This window comes from Gordionus sp. m RMFG-2023, chromosome 2 (assembly GCF_954871325.1).
Source record: "Gordionus sp. m RMFG-2023 chromosome 2, tfGorSpeb1-WG-v2, whole genome shotgun sequence".
NCBI lineage: Eukaryota > Metazoa > Nematomorpha > Gordioida > Chordodea > Parachordodidae > Gordionus > Gordionus sp. m RMFG-2023.
The window spans coordinates 16,245,872-16,270,691 of record NC_088776.1 but is presented as its reverse complement, the minus strand read 5'-3'; the positions used below and the strand labels follow the sequence as shown (position 1 = coordinate 16,270,691).

The following is a 24,820-nucleotide window of genomic DNA, read 5'->3' as shown; positions in this document are numbered from 1 at the left end:
AAATCATGCCATAGCTTTATATCTACTAAATACATACCCAGTAGCATGAAAACGTTCAGGTTCGCCTTAGAAAAAAATGGGTCAACACCTGGTTCCGAATCTAATTCGAAGCTTATAATATTTCCCTAACTAAGTATCTAAAAAAAACTATTTTTTATATATAATTTTGTGAAAAAACACCAAATATGCCATGTGCACGTGTATTTTAAATATTTTTAGAAAAGCAGTAAGATAAGTTAAATGTATAAGACTTAATGTATTAAAAAGCAGCTAAGAAAAAAAATAATCATGAATTTAAATCCAAAATAAGCTAAATTAAATTTGCAATGTTGCTTATAAAATTTTAAACAATATTTCTATGACAAAAAGTGATTTTCAATATGATTAGCGGAAAAGGATTATGAACAAAATTTTTTTAAAATTTATTTAATAACACACATTTAGATTTTAATGAAGTTATTGGATCATAATCCCCCTGACGGGACACCTCAGAGCAGCAAAAAAATTAATAATCATTTTTAAATTATATTTTTCTTCATAATTTTTTAAGATCCTTTGTTTACCTTTGGTAATTTTTGTTTGGTAAGAAACATAATTTACCCTGTTCTATCTATACTTTAAAAGATAAAATTCATGTCAGTTTTTTATTGATATAATTTTAAAAAAAATAATGATAAAAGTATCATTACATTATTAATTTAGAGATCGTTAATATAATTTAATAAATAAATTATTAAATATCATTGAGATACAAATACATTATAAAATATCATTGAAATATAAATGCATTATAGAAATTCATATAAATAATTTTATAAATGAAATAAGAATGTTTTAGCGTTTTCTTGGGGGAATTGTTTCAATGAATTTCTTAGGTGTTTTCTAATGATAAATTATTAAAATGATTTTAAATATCATAATTTTAGTAAAAAAAATATCAGCAAATGTATAAATATAATTTATTCTCATAAAAAACCAGAATATAGGTTTATTAGAATGAAAAAGATCTGAAATAAAATCAAATCTGAATTATTTTTGAATTAAAAATTAGAAAAAAAATATTTTATTCTAATCTAATAGAATGTATAATGGGCTTTTAAATTGGTAATTCAATTAAAAAATAATACTTTGCTAGCAGAAAATATATGTTTATTCCTAAATGTTTTACGGATAGATGGCATAAATTTGGATGGAGTCAAGTATTTTACCGCCGTACTCCTTGAATATATAATAAAATAACAATATTTATAATTTACCAGTAGACTCTAGGGGAAATTAAACTTTCTCATTTAAAAATTAATACTACGAGTAACATATTTAAAACGAAATGGGTTTAAGCACGTTCAAGAAAATTATAGGTTGGTTTAGATTTAATAGCTCCGAGCATAAATTTCATATTATAAAAACGTTGAAATACTTATTTCATTTAAATCATCATGATAATAATATATTTAAAAAAAATGGCAACTTTAGTAGGCGTTGTCCTAAGTTTTGATTCTCTTTCAAACTATTTTTATAGGCGTTCTTTTCTATTGAGCCTTTATTGAGGTTTATATGATGAGAGGAAGATAAATCTGACTGAAAAATATTAAATAATCTTCGAATTTAACTCTAATAAGAATATCAATAAATTTTATAAGATTTTTATTAAAACTTAGAATTCATATCTTTTTAAAGAGGGCAGTGATTTCGAGAACGATATTTAGTAAACTGATAAAATATTCTAAAAGCGTAAGATTACATGTATCTGTATCTTAGATATATTTTTTAAACATTATTTTATAGTTTTCACATTAAAAAAATTAATTTTTATGCGCTAAATTAATTAAAATATATAATTTTTTAATTATAACGACAATCAATTCTTAATTACATTTATTACAAATTTTTCATTATCATAATCATTCTGTTAAATTTAAAATTAACGTATTTATATTTGAAAAACAAAATTATAATTCTAAAATTGATGTTTTATTTGTTTAAATTGTGAAGTAATAAACAATTAGAGATATAAAAGAAACAAAACAAAAAAATTTTAAACCTAAAAAATGGGAGAAAATAGAACAAAAACAAGGCTTAAATTTAGCTAAATTTTGAAAAACTCAAAAATAAACTTATATTAGTCATTTTCATATAAAATAAATGTAAATAATCTATTTTATAATTGAGAAATAAAATAAAAAAATATAATTAATCTTAAGAAAAAAAACACAGCGTCAATTTTATTAAAATACAAACCTAAAAAATGAATTGAAAAGGAAAACCTATAAACATTCTCTTCCTAAGTGTTAACATTATTTTATTAGCTTAAAAATAATGATTCTCAACTATTAAAAAATGACAAGTCCTTCTTTAATAATAATAATTAAATCATCTATAGAAGTGTAAATAGTTTGAGGGTTTTTTGAGAAAAAAATCTAAGTTTTGTCAATGAATTCGATGGATTCCCACTCAGTTTCATATAAAGGAAGAAAAACCAAAAGATGGATTAGAATATTTTAAGAATTATTTATTAATATGATGTGTAATTTAAATAAAGATTAATGAATAAAATATGATATTTTTACAGGAAACGTGCCAAAGTGGATTGAAAGATGAAAGGTAAAAATATGCACGTTCTAAGTCTTTACTATCAGATCCTTCTAGACCCCCCCCCCCTTAAACCAATGATGACGTTTAGCACCCTCCTCTCCAATGACTAAAAATAAAATATAGAGATTAGATATGTTAACTAAGAAGGAACTTTCTGAAATTTAACTGACGCACCCTCCCATGTTAAAGGGCCCTATTCGCTATAATATTACCATTAAATATTATAGTCGATATGAAAACTATTTGCTATATAGAATATAGCTGTCCCTAGGATATAAGGAAAAAATTTAGTGGCACCTGATTTTCCACAAATAGAGACGAATCCTCGAGAAATTGAACCTCGACTGGATACGTAGTTTTAAGATGAGGTCTCACTAGAGTATTCCGTCTATTCAATTCAATGATTCGATCCCTTTCCGATCTTGACTCAAAATCATTACCTTTGAAATTTAAAGCATTTAAATCAATGGTAGATTTTTCGCTTATGGTATTCTTCTTGGAGACATTTCTATTGCTTTCTTTGGAAGAATGTTTGCTTTGTTCGAAGGTATTATGACCTTCATTTGGTAGGATTTAAAAATAAATAAATAATGAGAATAAATCCTTTCCAAAGGAGAATTACTACAGAAACCAAATAAAAAATATATAATATTTTTTTAAAAAAAAGGATAAATATAAACTGAAGATAAAAATATTAACTAAGACTGGAGAATTGTTCGCGAATTGTATCATAAGACAAAGGAATAGGTTTCCATGCGGTACTAAAAGGGTCGAAGTGAAAAAATTCGTCATCTGCTAAAAATGCGTAATAGGTGATTTCATGTAAATTTGATTATTGTTAAAAAATATTATATAAATTTTGCAAATCAATAATCATAAAATATAACTTTAAAAAAAAATTTGGTTGTGTTTTAGGTGTTTTTTGGTGAAGGAAACAAGTTATTTTTTGAGTTTTAAATTAATTTTATTTCTTCTTTTAAAAAATCAAATAATAATAATAATAATATGTATAACAATCAACTAGTATATATAATAAAACATTTCAATAGATATTCAAATTAATACTCAATTAACATTAAAATAAATTATTTCAACTGATCACAAATTTAAATTAACATTACAATAAATTATGTTAATTGAACACAATTAACATTCCCCTCTTCGACAAAGTATCAAGTTGCTGCTCGGTGAGCGCATAAGTCTATGTTTGAGTCGCGTGAGTCCATACGTTTTCGTAGGTTTGATAAAATTGTTGTACGTTATCATTATCATAAGGAATAATTGATCAAATACGGAATAAAATTTTAAATTTGGAAAAAAGAATTTGGAATAAAAATTTTGGAACATGGAATGATAAATATGTAGAGTTCTGTAAGAATGTTAAATCAAAAAGATTATTATATAATATTTTGCGATTTGGAATAAAAATTTTAGAATATGGAATGATAAATATGTAGAATTCCGTAAGAATGATAAATCAAAAAAGATTATTATATAATATTTCGCGTTTTTTCAAATTTTGCGTTTTATATATTTTATTTTAATAATTTAAGTTGCGTTTTAATATTTTATTTTAATAATTTAAGTTATAAAATCTTTTAAATAAGAAGGTTTTTGTTTAATTCTTGATGGTCTGAAAGGTATCTTACTATTTTTACTTATGTCTACACTTCCCTCTTTACAAGAATTCTTAGAGTCACTTTCATAATATTTAAATCTATTATAACATTCCCTTTTTCGTAACTGGTCTATATGTCTCCTTACTACACCTTTATCCGTATTAACTTGGAACATGGTGTCACTCTCTTTGTGCGTGATGTTGCCTTTGCACCACGTGTCATCACTCTGTTTCTTGTATCAAACGAAGTCTCCTATATTAAAGGTTCGATTTCTCGGTAGCGATATGTTGACTTTATCAATTTTATCCTCCAATGGTTTCAATAAGTCTCACTTTATTCTAATATCGCGGTTAAACACTCTTTTGGATGGTGTGACACCTGTAGTATCATTCGGTGTTTCTGTAGTTAAACAAGAATCTGTCCAGAGTTTATAAGTCAATTTTTATGTTTCTTTTCATGTGAGCTTTGAATGTTCTCACCATATGTTCAGCGTGTCCATTAGATTGCTGATGGTAGGCGGATGTTAGTACATGTTTTATTCCATAGTTACTATAAAATATCTCAAAGTCTTTGCTTGTAAAGTTGGTACCGTTATCTGTAACAATGGTTTCAGGTATGCCAAATAGTGAAATAGTTTTATAAATTTCTTTCAACGTGAATTCAGTCGTGATGTTTTTTACAGGAACTATAATTGGAAATTTACTATAGGCATCGACGATTATTAACCAATTTTTTGTAAAAAATGGACCCGCAAAGTCTACGTGAATCCTTTCAAAAGGTTTAGTCGCCAATACCCATGGATTTTGTATTTTCTTTGGATTGTCGTGAAAAATATTACAATCGTCGCAACTTCTAACTTCCAAATCAATGTCGTTGACCATACCAGACCACCACATGCGATCTTTGGCTGAGGATTTAATTTTACCTGCTCCCATGTGACCTTCATGTAATGCCTTTAATATGTTCTTTCTCAGACTTGTTGGAATTATTATTTTGTTGCTTTTGTACAGACAATTTTTAATAATACTAATTTCATATTCAATATTTTCATGTTTTTAATAGGCACATTATTTCTTATATCATTAATAACTTGAGATAATTCAAAATCTTTGGACGTTTCACCACATATTCGGTCAAAACTAAGAGGTATATCGCCAAAGTCATTTATAATTGCGATATCATCAATAACGTCATCATCAATTACTTGTGGTAATCTTGAGAGGCAATCAGGAACAACATTGTATTTACCAGCTTTATATCTGATGTTGAAGTCGTAACCCCCCAAAATTATATTCCACTTCTGTAATCTTAAGGACATGGTACTATTATCTTTGAGCCCTTTGGTGAAAATATGGATCAACGGCTTGTGGTCCGTTACAATAGTGAACTTAGTTCCTATCAAGTATTCTTGAAATCTCTTGATAGCAAACATAATGGCCAGAGCTTCACGCTCAATATTGGTATAATTTATCTCGGACTTTGCTAAAGTTCTCGACGCAAAAGCTATTGGTTTTTTTGCCATCTTTTTCGGTGTGAAACAAAACAGCTCCTAAACTTCTTTTAGATGCATCAGTCGCAATTCCGATAGGTAATTCAGGATTAAAGTACGTCAAAGCTGGAGGAAGACTAATCAACGTCTTAAGATCATCAAAACTTTTGAGTGTTCTAAATTCCACTCCCATTTTTCCTTATTGACAATCTTGTATAAAGGATCAGCTATTTCAGCAAAGTTGTTCAAAAATTTTCTGTAGTAGCCCGCCATACCCAGAAACGTTGACAATTCAGCAGCTGATTTTGGTTCCGGCATTCGAACGATCGCCTCGATCTTGTCATGGTTGGCGTGGATTCCATTGGCGTCGATATCGTGTCCTAAGAACCTCAAACTTTTTTTGAAGAATAAGCTTTTTGCAAAATTAGGCACTAAGCCATAAGATAATATTCTTTCAAAAACTCTTTTTATGTTGTTGAAATGAGCTTCGTCACTATTTCCCGTTATTAATAGGTCATCAATATAAAAGATGACATCTTTCATGTCACCGAAAATTTGATCCATAATCTGTTGAAAAACTGCAGAAGTCTTTAACCCAAAAGGAAGTCTAGTAAACCTGTAGTATCCCCTGTGCGTTGATATGGTTAATATGTTTCTGCAGTTTATGTCGATTTGTAAGAACGCGACTTTGAAATCGATCTTGCTGAATTTCTTCCCCTCCTTGAGCTTAGCTATAAGATCGTTTATTCTTGGAAGTGGGTATCTGAAATCTTTAAGAGCAGGATTAACAGTGTCTTTGAAATCGGCACAAACCCTAACGCTCCCAATTTCTTTGTAGACAGCGGTTATAGGACTTGCCCATCGAACATCCGTCACCGGCTCAATGACTCCCTCGTCTATCCATCTCATAAGTTGTTTAGTTACAGCATCTATTTTTGAATAAGGTATACGCCTTGGTGGTATTATCTTAGGTTTGGCATCATTTCGTAAATGTATCTTGACGTTAACTTTGTTGATTGGTTTGGTAGTCAGTTTAAATTCACAATCTTTTATTAATTTATTTATTCCATCTTCATAATTGATATCGATGTTTGCTATAAACTTGTTCAAAATATTACTAAAGGCATTGATCCACATTCGTCCTAATAATGCATTTTTATTAGACTTTACGATCACTGCTTGCAAGTGTTTGGCGATACCATCGTAGCTTACTTTAACTTGAGTTACGCCGATAATTTCAATTAAGTTTCCATCATAAGCTGAGAGTTGTAGAGTGGACTTTTTAAGATCTTTAATACCTATTTGTTTAGCCATTTCATGAGGTATAATCGTAAATTTAGATCCAGTATCGACTTGCATAGTAACGGTAACTTCGTTTACTTTTAAAGAAGTCATAAATGCATTGTCATTAAGTTTATGCTCGGTTAAATTGTTGACATTAAAATCACTATCATTATTATTTTGTATAACGTCATTTTTATTTTCCACAATCTCTTCAATGTTCATATTGCAATTGTTGCTATTACTTTGGCTCTGATCATGATATTGTATTTGTTTTCTTAGATTATAGTTTTTCCATGGATTGTTTCCTCCATCACTATTATTGTTATAATTGTAGGATTCATATCGGTTACCATTTCGATCATCATATTGATTCTGATTTCTTTGGTTGTTGTAAGACCAGGAGATGTTTCTCCCAAAGTTATTATTGTTTTGCCAGGCATTATTTCTACCATAATTGTTTGAATTGCTATTATCGTGCCACCTGGAGTTTCTTCCGTTATAGTTTGAATTGTTGTTGTTTTGCCAGGCATTGTTTCTATCATAATTGTTTGCATTATTGTTATTGTGCCACATGGAGTTTCTTCTGTTATAGTTTGAACTGTTGTTCGAAGATTGGTTATTACGAAAATTTCTAGAGTTACCCTCACTGTCTCGAAAATTATTGTTTTGATAGTTTCGGCTAGCATCATCATTAGGCCTAAAATCATTATAATTCCTTTTCTTAAAATCAAAATTTTCCCTACGAGTGTTACGTCCATTACAATTAAAATTATTTTCTCTAAAATTATTACGTTCAATATCATTAGAATTATTCTCATTATTACTAAAAGTACTTTTGCATGGTATTTTTTTAATATTTGAATTATTCTCATTATTACTAAAAGTACTTTTGCATGGTATTTTTTTAATATTTGAATTAGAAATTTTTTTATTTTTATCCAATTTTTTATCATTGTTTGTATCGGTAGCGTCTGGTTTAATATTGCTACCATCTAACTCAACTCCTAATTTCATCATCTCATCTACAGTCCAGTCCTTATGCTTATTCAACTTCCTTCTGATATGATCGTTTAAAGTAGACGTTATCAATTTCTACTTAATTCTACTGTCATCTAGGAAATTGCACTTATGTAATTTATGTATTCTATAGAAAAATGTATAAAAAGACTCGTCGTCACGTTGTACCGCTAAGTTAAAATTTTTTATACTTAAATTTATATCTTCCCTCGGAATTAATAACTTGAGTTTATTAAAAACAACCTTATAATCTTTTAATTGTGCCTTTGAACACACGGATGTAATTTTGTCATAAATGTCAATTGATAAGTTACCTAATAAGGTCCTAGCCTTAGATGCATCAGACGCAATGTAATCCTCAAAGTATGTCTCAACCATATCAAGGTATGTGTCCGTCATCTCTTACGGATCGCATATAGCAGTAAGTTTATTGTCCATAATTAGCATTAAGTTTATTGTCCATAATAAAAATTTTACTTTAAGAAAATACTATATGTTTTAAGTTATGAATTTCATATCGAACAAAAAAATCCTATGCTTTAATTTTGAGTCGTCAAAGGAAATTAGATAAATCAATCTCATTGAATTTAAGTCGTCAAAGGAAATTGGATAATTCTTTAAATTTAAATTTTTAAAGAAAATTAGATTATTCTAAATCTCTAATTTTAAGTTATAAAAGAAAATCAGATAATATTATGTCTTTATATTTAAATTATCAAAATAGATCAGAAAATACTATAACATGAAAAAATGTGTAATTCGTATTCAATTTATATACTATAATTTGTAGCATAATAAGCGTATCAAAATATAAATTGGCGTAAAATTGAACGTTTTAACATTTTGTGATCACGCAATCTATGAACATAAAGTTCTTATCTTGAATAATATGCGGTCTCCCATCCATTAACATATAATTGCGAAGCATCACAACCACAATATCACGAGCATATGTGCGATGAAAATAGTGTTCGGCAAATTAATCGCCTTAAATTCAAACATTAAAAAAAAATTTTTTTTTTTACCTTTTGTATATGTATATATCAGAATAATATTTGACTATATATTTTTTTTAAAAAAAAACAAGTCATGTCCTTCGAATTTAATTTAATTTTTACTTTTTTTAATTTAAGGCAAATTTTATATATATTATTTTATTTTTACAAAAACGTGCCGGGGCACCATGAAGGAAACAAGTTATTTTTTGAATTTTAAATTTGAACGTATGGTGAGAACATTCAAAGCTCACATGAAAAGAAACATAAAAATTGACTTAGATGCACTGGACAGATTCTTGTTTAACTACAGAAACACACCGAATGATACTACAGGTGTCATACCATCCAAAGGAGTGTTTAACCGCGATATTAGAATAAAGTGAGACTTATTGAAACCATTGGAGGATAAAATTGATAAAGTCAACATATCGCTACCGAGAAATCGAACCTTTAATATAGGAGACTTCGTTTGGTACAAGAAACAGAGTGATGACACGTGGTGCAAAGGCAACATCACGCACAAAGAGTGACACCATGTTCCAAGTTAATACGGATAAAGGTGTAGTAAGGAGACATATAGACCAGTTACGAAAAAGGGAATGTTATAATAGATTTAAATATTATGAAAGTGACTCTAAGAATTCTTGTAAAGAGGGAAGTGTAGACATAAGTAAAAATAGTAAGATACCTTTCAGACCATCAAGAATTAAACAAAAACCTTCTTATTTAAAAGATTTTATAACTTAAATTATTAAAATAAAATATTAAAACGCAACTTAAATTATTAAAATAAAATATATAAAACGCAAAATTTGAAAAAACGCGAAATATTATATAATAATCTTTTTTGATTTATCATTCTTACGGAATTCTACATATTTATCATTCCATATTCCAAAATTTTTATTCCAAATCGCAAAATATTATATAATAATCTTTTTGATTTATCATTCTTACGAAATTCTACATATTTATCATTCCATATTCCAAAATTTTTATTCCAAATTCTTTTTTTCCAAATTTAAAATTTTATTCCGTATTTGATCAATTATTCCTTATGATAATGATAACGTACAACAATTTTATCAAACCTACAAAAACGTATGGACTCACGCGACTCAAACATAGACTTATGCGCTCACCGAGCAGCAACTTGATACTTTGTCGAAGAGGGGAATGTTAATTGTGTTCAATTAACATAATTTATTGTAATGTTAATTTAAATTTGTGATCAGTTGAAATAATTTATTTTAATGTTAATTGAGTATTAATTTGAATATCTATTGAAATGTTTTATTATATATACCAGTTGATTGTTATACATATTATTATTATTATTATTTGATTTCTCAATTAACATTAAAATAAATTATTTCAACTGATCACAAATTTAAATTAACATTACAATAAATTATGTCAATTGAACACAATTAACATTTGGAATAAAAAAAACTTTTCCGTATTGAATATTAGATAGTCGATTTTAATTTATTTTGATTATATTTATCGTAGGTAGAGATTCGAGATCTTTTCCAGTTGATAAAAAAGTTTAAAAAATCCAGTTAAAAATTTTCAATTTAATATTAAAAATATATTTCTAAGAACATGATCCAAAAATGTGTTAAAATAGATATCCTTTTAAATAAAATATTGTTGATTTAAAAAGATACTTTTTTTAAAACTATATTTCAGTCTTGATAAATCTTTAAAAATACTTTTCCGTGAAAATCCTAAAATTTGGGTTAAACTGTGATTAAAGGCGAATCAAAAATACTTATTCAATTATTTCAAACCCACAAACTTCGAAGAAACATTAATAAAACATCTCTAAATAATAAATGGGTTTGAAAGAAAATTGAACTCTTTTGTTTTCAACTAAAAATAAAACTACAGTAACAAATTTTTTCCAAAGCAAACACATACATCTGGCGTATAGATAATTTTACTAATATAAAATTTTTATATAATTAATGATTTTATTGTCAATCAAAAAGAAATATTAAGCGTTATCGCTTAAAAATTTATTGACATTTTGTAGAAAAGAGTGGATTGATGCCAATATTGACATTTTAAAGAAAATAATAAAATCGATCAGATTTTAAAGATTCATTTATATCTATTGTTTAATGATTCCAAGAAAGTAATCAATTGGAAATAAAATTCTTAATTGTTCAATCTCGTAAATAATATTAGCTTTTTTTTATAAATCAGCTGAAAAGACATTATTTACTCCTCATATTCTCATTTCCCGTTCGAAAAAAAATTATCCTTAAAGTTAAATTAAATTTTTTGGAAGCTTAAGATTTGATCTATGTTAATATAAAAAATATATCTATTAAAATGACTAGCCAAATTATAAAAAAAATATTCCGAATAAAACGTAGGGATTCGTAATATAGACGAATTAGAAACTCCAATATGATTAAAACAAATATTTTAATTTTTCTTCGAGAAGATATAATTGATACCATGTAGTTTTACATTTTATTATAATTATTGATAATAAACAATTTGAGATCATTTCATCGATCATATTTGAATAATGAACGAATTATATCATTTTATAAATATATTGCATTGCAAGAGACAAATATTTTATTTATATCAAGGATCCTTGTCCGATCTGATTCCAACTTCGTTATTTTTAAAATGGATATGAGTACAAAAAAAATTTCCCAAGGAAAAGATTATAAGCGTGGCAAGGGGGGGGTATATGAAAGATATTCCTGAAGTCTAAATCTGGCCCAAATGAAAAAAAATCATGTTATAAGTTCTAATCAATGACTCATAATAATTACCGGCCAAAGATTCATTCATTAAAATGCATTTTGAAACGGGTTTAAATACAAATCAGATGGTGATACACCATTTTGATTCCCCATATAAAATTTTTTATAAGTAAATGAAACTCTGGTTTATTTTAAAAAAGTTTTCATATAACTTATTTACACGGAAAGCCATAATGATGCGTATGTTTTGTATTGAAACTAGTGGTGTAAACATTTCTAAAAAAATCGAACGCGTTCACGTTCAAAAAAAAGGAACGCGTTCACGTTCATGAACCGTTCAAATTATGATAAATTTTTTTTTTAATTTTCTAATATAAATAAATGTTTTATATTTATTAACACAATATTAGCCATGTTAAAAAATGATATAATTTTATTTTGATAATATAATTATAAATCAAGCTAATATATCATATAAAAAGATATTTTTATTTATAAAAAATTTTTCTCATTAAATTTTAATAACAATATTTTTCAAAATTTTCATCTAATAGACAAGAACGCTTGGCAGTTAATACGGCATTAGCTATACTAAAAACGCGCTCAAGGGTAGATGAGGTGAAGCGGTATTATTCTTAATAAATAACTCTTTTAACGTGGGGAATTTATTAAAAACATTTATTGTTTTGTTATTTGCAACAAAGAATTGAGATAAGTTATCCTCCTCCAATCCATTCTCTACTTCCTCGACAAAAAAAATGATATCTCGAAATTAACAATTCTTGCATTATCATTTCTAGGGTTTTCAAAGCATTTTTTTAAAATAACGCTATAAGTTTATTTTTAATAGGTTCGTTCTGTGGAAGTTCTATCCATGGCCATTGAAGCTTGAATACTGGATGTATAATTGCAGAAAGAACATATTGATCTTCATATATATGTTCAAATCTTTAAAAAAATATATATGTAATTAATTGAGAGTGATAGGTTTAATACCTTTTATTAATCCCATTTAATACGGCGTCTATTAATGGTTGACCATATTAGAGGCCACTAATTATTTTTAATTTTAAAATAACTATCGTTATTGTTAGGGTCAAATATCCCAAATGAATTTTTTCTTCTGATTTTACTTTGTTATATTATATTATATAAAATAATTAATATTACAATCAAATGTCGTTTTAAATTGGAACCTGTGACAATATAATACTTTTTGGCACATTTTACACTTGATAAGCATTGAATTAGTTCCTTCATTATAGGATGTTACTGTAAAACATTTATCATATTTGGCCATGGTTGATAATTCATCTGATTTTGAATTTTCAGAATCAGATGATGGATTGAATAATAATATCCATGCTTATGCTAATCTATTTAATTAAAATATAAACAATAATATTCAAATTAATAAACTATGTGTTAAAAAAATTGAAATGTGAAAAGGAAATACGCAGCCTATTAAAAAATATAAATAATACATTTAAAATTCGAAAATATTAAATTTTTCAAATATATAAAAATAAAAAGTATTTTTAAAATTGAGCGAACGTTAAATTCGAACACGTTCGTCATAAAAAGGGAACGCGTTCACGTTCAAAGTTCGTCAAAAATAAAAGGAACACGCCGTTCATCATTTTTTTCAAAAAAACTAACTTAGTTCACGAACGCGTTCGTTTACAACACTAATTGAAACACATTTAAATGAAACGAATATTGCTAAGACCTGCACGTATTTCAATTTTTTTAAATGTACCCAAGTTGGGCCTAAAAAATTTTTTTAAGGGCCGAGCCATATAAATAATCTGGGCCAGGCCGAAATTTTTATTTTTTAAATCCAGGCCGGGCCATACAAATAGTACTTCTGCAGGTCTCTGATTGCTATAAATCTGAAAACGTAAAAAGGCATATATTATGGAGTGTGAACTGGAGGTTTGCAACGGCTTGACTAAAAAATTTAAAAATTGGGTGGGCAGAATAAAAAAAAATTAGTGCGTGGGAATTTTTTTCTAGAAAAAATGGGTGAGTTGGTGTTGGTTAATAGCCCGCTCACTGCAGAACTTTAATGTAAATCCTGCCTATGCATTCGTGTGATTTTTTTATATTAATTGTTATTTTGAATAAGAACACCTATGATACAGCCTTAAAACTTTACAAATTTACTTGTGGAATAACAGGAGGATAGGAATTTTGGCTGTAACTCCTTATCCAGTTTGATGCTGCGATTTTTATACCTAAAATATAAATTATTATTTTGAAAAACAATTTGTAAATAAGCTAAATTAATAAGAATTTTAAATTGGTGAATTTCTTAATCCGGCTGCCTTCCCACCCTAATCTCCTTATTTTTGGATTTAGTGGAATTATTGGAAGCAATTTATCAGAAAGACAATAAATTCATGGGATATAAAAGAGTTTTTCTCTGTTATAATGAATAATATTACATTACGCTATAGCGAGATTTTTAAAATAAATATTCGATTTTTTATGAAAATTTAAAAGCATCCTACTGGTAAGAGGCTAGGTTAATATATCTTAAGTTTCCCGATGTTTCTTACCCTGGTTCAAATCTCAGCAGAGAAAGTTTTTTCTTTTCTTTCCATTTATTTCTTATATGGGCGAATGGGGTATATATATAACAGACATAGTCGAAAACTTGAAGTGGGATATTTCTTATCAAAAAATGGGGAAAATATACGTTATAAGTGGAATATATATACTCGATTTTTTGTCGCTTAGTATCGATTGGAGTATTTTCGATGAAAAATTTAATCGGTATCTTGTTATTGCTCAACATATTATTTTCACTGGCTTTGGGCTGGATATCTAACTTTGGTAAAGTGGTCTGTGGAGTTTTATCGCTCGCTTTTGGATCTAAAAAAACAAGATATTTCATCTAAAACGTCAATATGACAATGTACACTTAAGTGGTGTCATAGCGGAAGGGGAAAAGTAAGCCTAAATACAAGCACGGAAAAGATAATTAATATCTGAGCAGGCCATAATAATAAAAGCGAGAGGCACTAGTCAATCAAGGTAATGTCAAATAATTTAAATATAATCCAAATATACCTTTAAAATCAGAATAAATAATTGAAGTAAAACTAAACAATTTGGTGCAAAACTATACTCTGGGAATACGTGTAATGATTGGAAATTTTATAACTCTTTCTAATGTTTCAAAATAATCATTATAATTAGGGATGTCCCAAATTTTTATTGAAATAGACTGATTATTCCTCTCTTCTTGAATAATGGTTATTGGCCGATATTAAATTTTCCTATCTAAATGGCGTCTTAATCTTAAAATTATACAGCATTGATATTTAATTTTATTGAGGAACATAAGTTAAGAACCTTATTTTATAATCGAGGTAATAAATTTTTTAAAAATGAACTAAATAATTTAAAATATGCTAAAAAATAAAATAAATAATCTATTAATGATGTTTATGCTTAAAATAATTTTTAAAAAAATAACGATTTACATTGATCATGAATAGAGGGATACAACTTTCTGCATGATAAAGACTTTTGTAAAATAAAGATTAAAATGATTTTAACTAAATAAATAAATGATTTATCAATATTTATATATTGATGAATATAACTGCATAAATAGGCCTAAAATAATAGGTTATTTAAAATTCGATAATAGCATACTTTAAATGACTTTGTACAAAAAAATTGTATATAACGAATATTAACGATGTCGGATCAGTAATCAGCCATTATCAATATAATATAGGCCTTATCTCCAGAAAGTGGTATCAGTGCACCTCTAATTGTAATAAACATCTTGGAGTATTATTTATTTTAAATCCCGGCGAAAGTTTCAAAAAAATCCTTATTTAGCCCACGCTGATTTTTAAATAATTTTTATTTGTAATTTGTAAAATTTGTGGAGTTATCCAAGGTAAGAGTGGATACCTAGGAATTTAGATAGACATATCTCTAAAGATCCCCTCATTTGGATTTCGGGTGTTAAAATTATTTTTTTTCGAGGTGTTTAGTCAATTGGAAAGGTGTTAGTGACTATAGACGTGAAAATTGTATTTTGAAAGTCAGATTATTTGTTTTTTTAAGGTTTCGGTCTGGATCCGGGCAAATTGTAAATTGCTTGATTTAGCTGAGAAATCAATACAAGTAATAGTCCCAGACTAGAAGAAACGTTATATAATTTTATTTTGAAGCCCGACCCGCACCTTTAAAATATACATTTTGTGGCAGGTTTCAGGCTGAATACAGTTCACTGGTTAATGAAATAAATCAAGAACATGATAAATTTTGCTACTGAAAAAATAAATATTAAAATGCATATTACCTCTAATATCAACTATTTTGCGATCCTGGTCTTGCAGCTGCAATTTGAGTATTTGACTTGAAAGCTAAAGTATAAAAAAATATGATTAGAAAAGTTATGCAATTTTGTCAATAAATAGTTTATTACATAATTTAAAATATTAGGTGTTATTAGAGATGAGCGAGGGCCTAATTTCTTATTCATAACGTGTCTCGCTGGGAATAAAAAAAATCATGCCTGAGACTCATTTTTTTAACACAACACGCCCAATATAAAATTCAAATTAGATCATGGCCATAAAAAGAAACTTGGGCAGGCTTGTTGGTTAAATCCCGGATATTACAGAACTCTAATAGCCTGGTTATTTCAGTTAATACACATTGGCTAAGTATATGTATTGCCTGATTTTCTTTCCAGTCAATACTCGAGGCTATGTGATTTGAATATAAGATAATATCCTATAAAACTTCCTAAATACAAGTGCTGAGGGATATAAAAAAACGATTTTTAATAAATAGAAGTTTGTTCTGCTCATTTCGCCCAAATATTTAAATTCACATGCTCATTGTTTTAAAAATATTTTTTAACCTGCCAGACACCCGCCCAATTATAAAAATATTCAAAAGCAGCCCATGCCCGCTCGGAGAATAAACGGCTAAACGGGTCCATTGCTGACCTTTAAAGCATATTGCCGGAAATATTTTTAAGATAATTATATAAATTGACTGAATATTAGTGGGGAATAAGGGGGGGTGCTGCTTAAAATGTGGAAGGAAATGCAGAAATTAGATTTAGCGTATTCAATTTTTAAATATTATATTAATATAATTCAACTTTGCTATTCTCCATTTTGAGGACTTCGATTTCTCGCTCCATCTCCTGGCGATTGCATAGAGCCCTATTATCTGCATTAATCAACTCTTCATGCAATCTTGATGATAATTTAAAAATCGTTATCAGATGTATCAATACTGATTTATTATTTTTTGATAACGGTATTGTGTATAGGCAGATATCGTGTCAGTTGGTTTAGGTTAGGTTAAAACCCTGAATCAACTGTTATCTATAGAGGTTTCAATTCCGGGGCAAAAAATAAACAAGATTCAGGTTCGGTTACGGTTTCAGAAATAATATAAAGGGTTTTCAGATTTAGAAAATTTTCTAATATATATATTAACAGAAAAAGGTAAAATTCTATATCTTCACGATTCCAAAAAAAAGGTATTCAGTATGACTAGAAAAATGAATAAGCCAAAGAATGAGTTAAATATAAAAAACTTTTCGTATAATAAATATGGCCTTAAATTATAATTTATATGTAAAACAAAACGGATTAAATCGATTTAGAATTATATATGTCCTGTTAGCTCCTTTTAACAATTTGGTCTGAAGGTTCAAAATTATAAAGGTTCATTTTTTTAACGGTTCGCTCCATTTGTTCGATTAGAAAATTCAAATTGAATAATACAAAAAATTATTTGTATCTATCGAATTATTCGTATTCAAAATTATTGGCAAATAGTAAGTATTCAATATGTTTCTTGTAAAACTTTCTTTCCATATATAATAATACTTTTTTTTTCTTTTATAAATTCAAATTTTTGAATTGAATATTCGACGAATCAAATTGAATAAGTTTTATTATCCATAAAAATAGGAATAAAGTATTATTTAATTTGTATACGAATAAGAATAATTTCGAATCAAGAATAGTGCCATCATTTAATTCAATTTATATTTTTGTAGGCCTAGTTTAGGGATGCCAGTCGCAACTTTGTGTTAAAAAACTTTTTAAAAATCAATTTTAAATGGTTTGATCAGTAAAAAAATACCTCATATTTATGGTTTTTAGTGAAAATGAGATGCCGTTAAAATAATTTATTATATTTCTCGATAAAAGATCAACAGATATAATATATACAGATTTAAATACCTATTAATTTCATTTTCTCGTTCTATTGCTTTAGAATCAGCATCCGTTTTATGTAAGAGCATTTGTGCTTCTAATGATTGCATAGTATCTGTAGGTATATAAATCATTCAAAATCATAGAATTGATGAAAGTTTATATATAAAAAATATAGTGGGGTAACAATAACATCAGCAGTTAGTGACTTATTATCCGGGTCCTTATGCCTTTTAGGGACCTTGAATTTAAAATAATCGTTAAAATAATTGAAGCTATTATTAATATTTGATGAAAAGAAAATAAAAGATGACCGTATAGTGCTTACAAATTGAAGCGCTTCCATTTTATTTAGGGATGTGGCGATTGAATATAGGATCGGATCCAATATTTAGAATTTTTAAAAAATATGGATCGGGCCAAAATTTTTCAAAAAACCTATGATATTTTAATTGTTTTATAATTATTTTTATGATTATATACAGTAGGCGTCACTAGGGGGAAGGAGCGCAGGGGCTCGAGCTATCTCAAAATTTTGAAATTTTTTTTATATCACTAAAAAAAGATAATTTTAAATAATGTTGACTAAGAAGGTAATTTTGAAAATAATTTTTGAACCCCCTGAGATTGTAAGGCTAGTGTTCCTGATTGTATATATCATTTTATAATATTTTTTTTCAAAAATTATTTTTGGCCTGGCCCGGATTTTTTTAAAATATATTTTATTTATTTTTGTTTCTTATAGCTAATAATGGCGATTTCAAATATTTGGTTGTAAAATATACGGCCTGGCCTGGATATTTTTAAAAAAAAATTAAAATATGGCCTGGCCCATGTACCCGGGCCTGCAGGTCTCTGATATTACTAAAAGGAACTCAAGATTTTAGCCCAAATAAAGTTATCTAAGTTTGAAACTTTTGCTTACAGATGACAGAAATAGTTAAATATCTATTGGTAAAATTTTGAGGTTTAGGTAATATAGCTCTTAATCTAGCATTTTTTAAAAATAGGTTAAATCGAGCCGTTTAACAATAATGCATTTAGTTATAAACATTGCCCATATTTTAAATATGATTAACTTTTGGAGAATAAAAAAACAAGATACACTTAATCAATCGTGAAAATTATTATTTTTTTATTATAACATAGTGATATATTTATGACCTTGGTTCAAAGATAGATGGAAAATAAAATTCATTATAAATACCAGATAGGTTTTATAGTAATACCGGGAAATATAGGACGGATCGGTGAGAAAATCGTGGAACGCTTAGCTTTAGTTTAATTTCAAATAGTGTATTTTAATGGTAACAGGTAAATTAAAATACTACTTCATGATGTGTTTATAGAAAAAAAACAACGCTAAACACTTCTGCAAAATTTGTAAGAATTATTATTCATTTACTTAGGCCATCTCTCCTACCTTATATGGGGGCCCAAAATTTTTTCATTAGGTGAAGCCCAGAGCGCTGTTGTTAACATCATGGAAAAAATAGGCAATTTGTTAATATACCTTGAAAATGAGATTGATTGTTTTCCATTTCTTGATGATATTTTCCCTTGTCTGTACTCAGTATCGATATATCGTTTTTCAGGGTGTTTATTTCTCCGAGTTGGAGCATTTCTTTATCTTTCAATTCTTCTAATTTGGCTAAATATGCCATTTCTTCTTGATCTTTTACCTGCAGACGGTTTCCCATTTCTTCCTGTGTTTTCCCCCATAAATTAGGTTTAAATATTTAATATGAAACTAATTCTTATTAACTAAAAAAAAGTAAAACCCCTTCAGGTTGATATGGCATCTCTGCCAAAATCATATTAAAAACATTTTATATATTGACCACTAGCCTGATCAAAATGAAACTCACATAGTAATTTATTAGAAGGAAAGATACCAAATCTATCAGATATAATTGAAAAATAATGTTAAAATACAAGTTATAATATTTGATTTTTTAAAATAAATAAAATTTACATTTGTGGCCATCAAATTTTGAATTTCCACCAACAACAAGTCTAATGCACTTTCATTTCCCACAATCATTTCTTTCTTATCGGCTAATTCTGACTCGTAATTATTTATTTTATCCAAAAGATCAGAAACTTCCAATGCATACTCTTGGGTTTCTAATAAATATTGATTTTATTTTATACCTCCCCTAAAAATGTCAATCATAATTTTATACCTTCGACTTCAAAATGTAAAAAAAAATAAAAATAATATATATTTAATTTATACTCTCTTTGAAATCCAATTCTTGCCGTTGCAAACGTCTGTACAGCTCTGATATTGCTTCAAGATGTTTGTCGATCTCCAACTTCAAATCTTTGATCAAAGTAGTGGAAATAGTTTCCTTGGTTCGTAATTCGCTCATCGAAGTTGATAATTCGTTGTTCATAGCTGTTAATTTACGCGCTTTGGCTTCCATTAAAGACTTTACGTATGTGACGAATACGTGTATTGAAAAAGAAAAGTTAATTATAATTTAAAAAAACAGTTAATTTGAATATAAAATTTGTAAGGATAATTGAAATGTTTAAATTGTAAGTAAATTAAATGACAATTATATAAAATAATTATTGATGGTATTTAAATTTTAGTTAAAATCGAAAATGTAATAATAGAAGAAAGAAAAAGAAAGGAAACTTTTATAATTTTTTTGATTTTATATTTTTACTGAGCAAAATCCCCAGGTTTGCGTAATATATTTCAGCTAAATTATTGAGTTAGCCATTTTTAAAAATCGAGCGTTTAACAAAACTAATCTTAAGAAACATGTTGAGATATTGTTAGAATTTTTATCCCCTTTTCAAGACTTAAAAATAAAATGCTGAACAGATCATTTTATTTCATATGATGCTTAAGTCAAAATATTATGTTATATATATTTTAACCCACCCCACAACCTTAAAACTTAATGTGAAGTTAAAGAGATGTATTCATTAAATATTTTTATTAGCTTTGATTTAATACTCTTATTGAGATATTTTTTGAGGTTTTAATCTCCTCCCATCTTGACCAAGAATATACCAATTACTTTTTTATATTAACTTTCATTATACTCTTGCTAGAAAATTTTTTACCCCTACCCCTCCACCGAACCAATGGGGATAATTAATTATAATAGCACTTAGAAAATCGTTTCGTTAGCTTACATTTAATACCTTTATCGAGATAAATTTAAAAAATTATCAGAGGCCTGCAGGCCCAGCTTATGTACAAGGACCGGGCCTAAAAAAAATACCCAGGCCGGGCCGAATATTTTAAATCGCCATTATTATCTATAAAAATTAAAAGTAAATATATTATATTTTAAAAAATCAGGGACCTAAGCCTGGCTGTGAAAATGGCGCATCTGCACTGGTATTTACCCTCCTCATGACTTAGAGTGATGATAATTAATAAATATTTTAAATAATTTTAAGCAAATGCACTTAAAACAAAAAAAACACTTAGAATTTTAACAAAATTGGTGAAAATTCTAAGCTTCAAGACCGTCTCTCGGTTCTTCTTATCTCTAAATGATAACCTTTGCTGGCTATATAACTTTCTCTAAATAGCCTAAAAAAGAGGATATTTAGGTTTACGTAAAGGGTAAGGCGTCTTTCTTGAAAAAAATATAAATAACTAATATTTAGATAATTTAATGGCAAAAGGACCAGTGATTAGGACAAACATTTTTAAAATGAATGAAATTGGCATAAAGGTTATAGATTGTATACTTCATACAATTTCAGTGCCCTAGTTCAAATATATCCCGAGTTATGGGCCTTCAAAATTAAATGAGAGTCTTTTTCTCTTTAAACGAATTTTAAAATACTCAAATATTTTTATTCTAACAAATTTTATGTCATTTTGTAACCCTTAAAATTCTTCTTAAGAAAATAAAATTATTTTAAAAATATCTTCAGTGTCGTTGTATTTCCGGTAAAACTAAAAATTGAAAAGTGCCCTATTTAAAATGATGAAACTCATGAAATGTGTTTATTACCAATATATTTATATATTTAAGTAAAAATATTAATGGGGAAATTGAGAATTCAATATTTATTTAGTTTTTTTTATAATTTTAAGAATAGAAAAATAAATTATAAAGGAGGTTTGAAAAGATAAAACTCATTAAATATATTTTTATTACCAATATATTTAAATATTTAAGTAAAAAATATTAATGGAGAAAATAAGAATTAAAATTTTATTTAGTTTTTATAATTTTAGGAATAAAAAAAGCAATTATAGAGGGCCATACCTAAAAGATAATAATATATTTTCTTTTTATTGGGAAAAATATGTTTTAAAATAATTCTAGTGTATATAATAATTTTATAGACATATTAATGGTTATTTATAATATAAATATGCTGTTATCTTTAAAATATATTATAATTACCTATAAAATAGCGCCCTCTATAATTAATTTATTTATTCCTATAATTACAAAAATTTAAATAAAATTTTAATTCTTATTTTCTTTGTTAATATTTATTACTAAAATATTTAAATATATTGGCAATAAACATATTTAATGAATTTCGTTGTTTTAAACGCCCTTTATGATAGATTTATTATTCCTAAAATTATAAAAAACTAAATAAATTTAAATTCTTATTTTCTCCATTAATATCTTTACTTGAATATTTATATATATTATTGGTAAAAGTGACGAAAGTAATAATAAAGTTGATCTTTTATCACTTACATTATTTGTTCTTTTCTTCTACTTAGGGAATAATGCCCCTATAATTATTTATACTATTATTTCAATGGAGAAAATGGCTATGACCTAAATAATGTAGAAATAAAAAATGGCCTAAATAATTTTTTCGAGTTTACGAAAGTTTATTAATTTTTTAAAATTATTAAAATTTAATAAATTATAAAGTTGTAAAATTTTTAAGAAAAAAAAGTAAGCAATATTAATTTATTTTTCAAATTATAATAAGAAATGGGCAGTTATTTATATTAATAAAAATGGGAAATATAAAAATAATTTTTTACATGATAATTTTATTAAGTTAGAAATTTTTTAAATATATTTAGATCACAGCCTAAATTAAAAAGGTATGATAAATATAATATAATTCTTTGAATAGAAAATTGATAACTGGGTTTAAATCGATCAAAAAGTAATGATTTTCGCAAGACCAGTTAGGAGTTGGGTGAGATTTTTTATAAAATTAAGGCACATCTATCTGAAGTAGTTTCAAAATATTAGCATACTAGCTAGGGATGTTAAAACCCTAAATGGGTCAATTTTTCTAAAATACCCTATAAAGATTTTATCCAAAATAACATTATGTAAGTTTGGAGATTTTGCTCATAGATGGCAAGGAGATTTGGACCTATATTTGCAAAATCTCGAGATGAGATTTATTTTGGCTAAAATCTCAATCGGGTCGTTTGCAAAACTCGACTCGAATCGGCCTTTTTTTATATTTTGAGATGATCAAGCATCTAGTGTTGTTAAACGACTCGATTAGAACCAATTTTTAAAACGGCTGACTCAATATTTTATCAAGAAAAATATTACTCAAGTCTGAAAATTTTGCCAGAAGATGGCACTGAGGTTTGGACATATATTAGCGAAATTTAAAGATAGTCAATATTTTACTGGCTAAAATATTGAGATTTTCATTATCGGCATCAAGCCGTTTAACAACATAAAAGGTCCAAGTATAAATAATGATTTAAAAAATTACTAAACACTACACAATTATAAGTAATGATTCTAATTTTAAAATAAGGTATGTACATTCAATTTTTTTAATGTGGCGGTCCATTTTACCCTATTCTAAAGTTATAATCAGTAAAAAAAATCGGGAGTTACTCTGATTTTAATAAAAATTTTAGGATTTATTGCCTTACATGGGTTAAATCGATTAAAACACTAAAAAACATTTTTTTAGCATAATAAGTAAATTAATTGTTCTATTATTATTTAAAAATCTAAATTACGTGCAATATACCATATTACCCAAAAATAATTTTCAGATCATCCAACCACTGAATTTTTTTTTTAATTTAAAATTTTACATAAATATGGGTTATAGATTCTTTACTAAATCATAAAATCATTACACAAATACATTTTAAATATAGAACAGTTAATTTCACATTCTATCATTGATTAAAAACTAATCCTTCTTTTTTTTAAGTATTATCTAAATTACCCTTGAAAGCAAAAATTTGGTATTTTAATTTTTTTTATAAAGATATAGAATAATCAGTGACATTTTGATTAAAAGTTTATAAAAATATTTGAGCACTGCTGTTAAGGGCACCTTAGTTTGTATAAAAAATCACGCCCAAATCCCAAAATATGCGAAGAATCGTGATCGATTTAACATAGAATGACCCAACTATTTTGTCATAATTTTTAAACACTCTAAAAAAAATTAACCTTATAAAGTGCCATATTTTCGATCTCTTTTATCCTATTTTCCAACACTGTTGATTGCGATTCATGTAAACCTTGTACGGTGTTTAAATCTCGTTGTAACTCAATATTTAAATCACTGGATCCTATTTAATAAAAAATAAACATGCATAAAACAAAAAAAAATGGAAGGGGGGAGGTAAAAACTTTATCATAATTCTTATTAGTTATTGTATAAATTATAATAAATGCAGTGGCTAATCCAGCAATACCGAACGCTAGGAACAAATCACTTAAGCAATTTAGGCGATGTTTTATATTATCAAATTTACATTTTCCCAATTTTATAAATATTAAATCTCGGATCAAAATGTTAAAAAATGGTCCGATGAAATAATTTAACTAGTAATTACAACAGTATTTCTTTAAAAATTAATTTTTACATATATGTTAAAATATTATAACAATACTTTGCAAATCGGTATTGATCTTTGAAATATTGC

At 27.0% G+C, this 24,820-nt stretch overlaps 1 protein-coding gene across 1 annotated transcript; it reads right to left on the bottom strand.

Annotated features, from left to right (window-relative positions):
• Positions 1 to 804: 804 nt before the first annotated feature.
• On the bottom strand, positions 805 to 18,050 carry LOC135924118 (uncharacterized). The gene is made up of 10 exons (XM_065459164.1): positions 17,968 to 18,050; positions 16,869 to 16,965; positions 16,056 to 16,119; positions 14,452 to 14,605; positions 13,895 to 13,965; positions 3,292 to 3,387; positions 2,890 to 3,149; positions 1,469 to 1,578; positions 1,128 to 1,218; positions 805 to 882 (listed from the first exon to the last, which is right to left on the bottom strand). Exons 1-10 carry the CDS (start codon positions 18,048 to 18,050, stop codon positions 835 to 837), a joined length of 1,074 nt encoding a protein of 357 aa, XP_065315236.1. The 3' UTR covers positions 805 to 834.
• Positions 18,051 to 24,820: the final 6,770 nt, after the last annotated feature.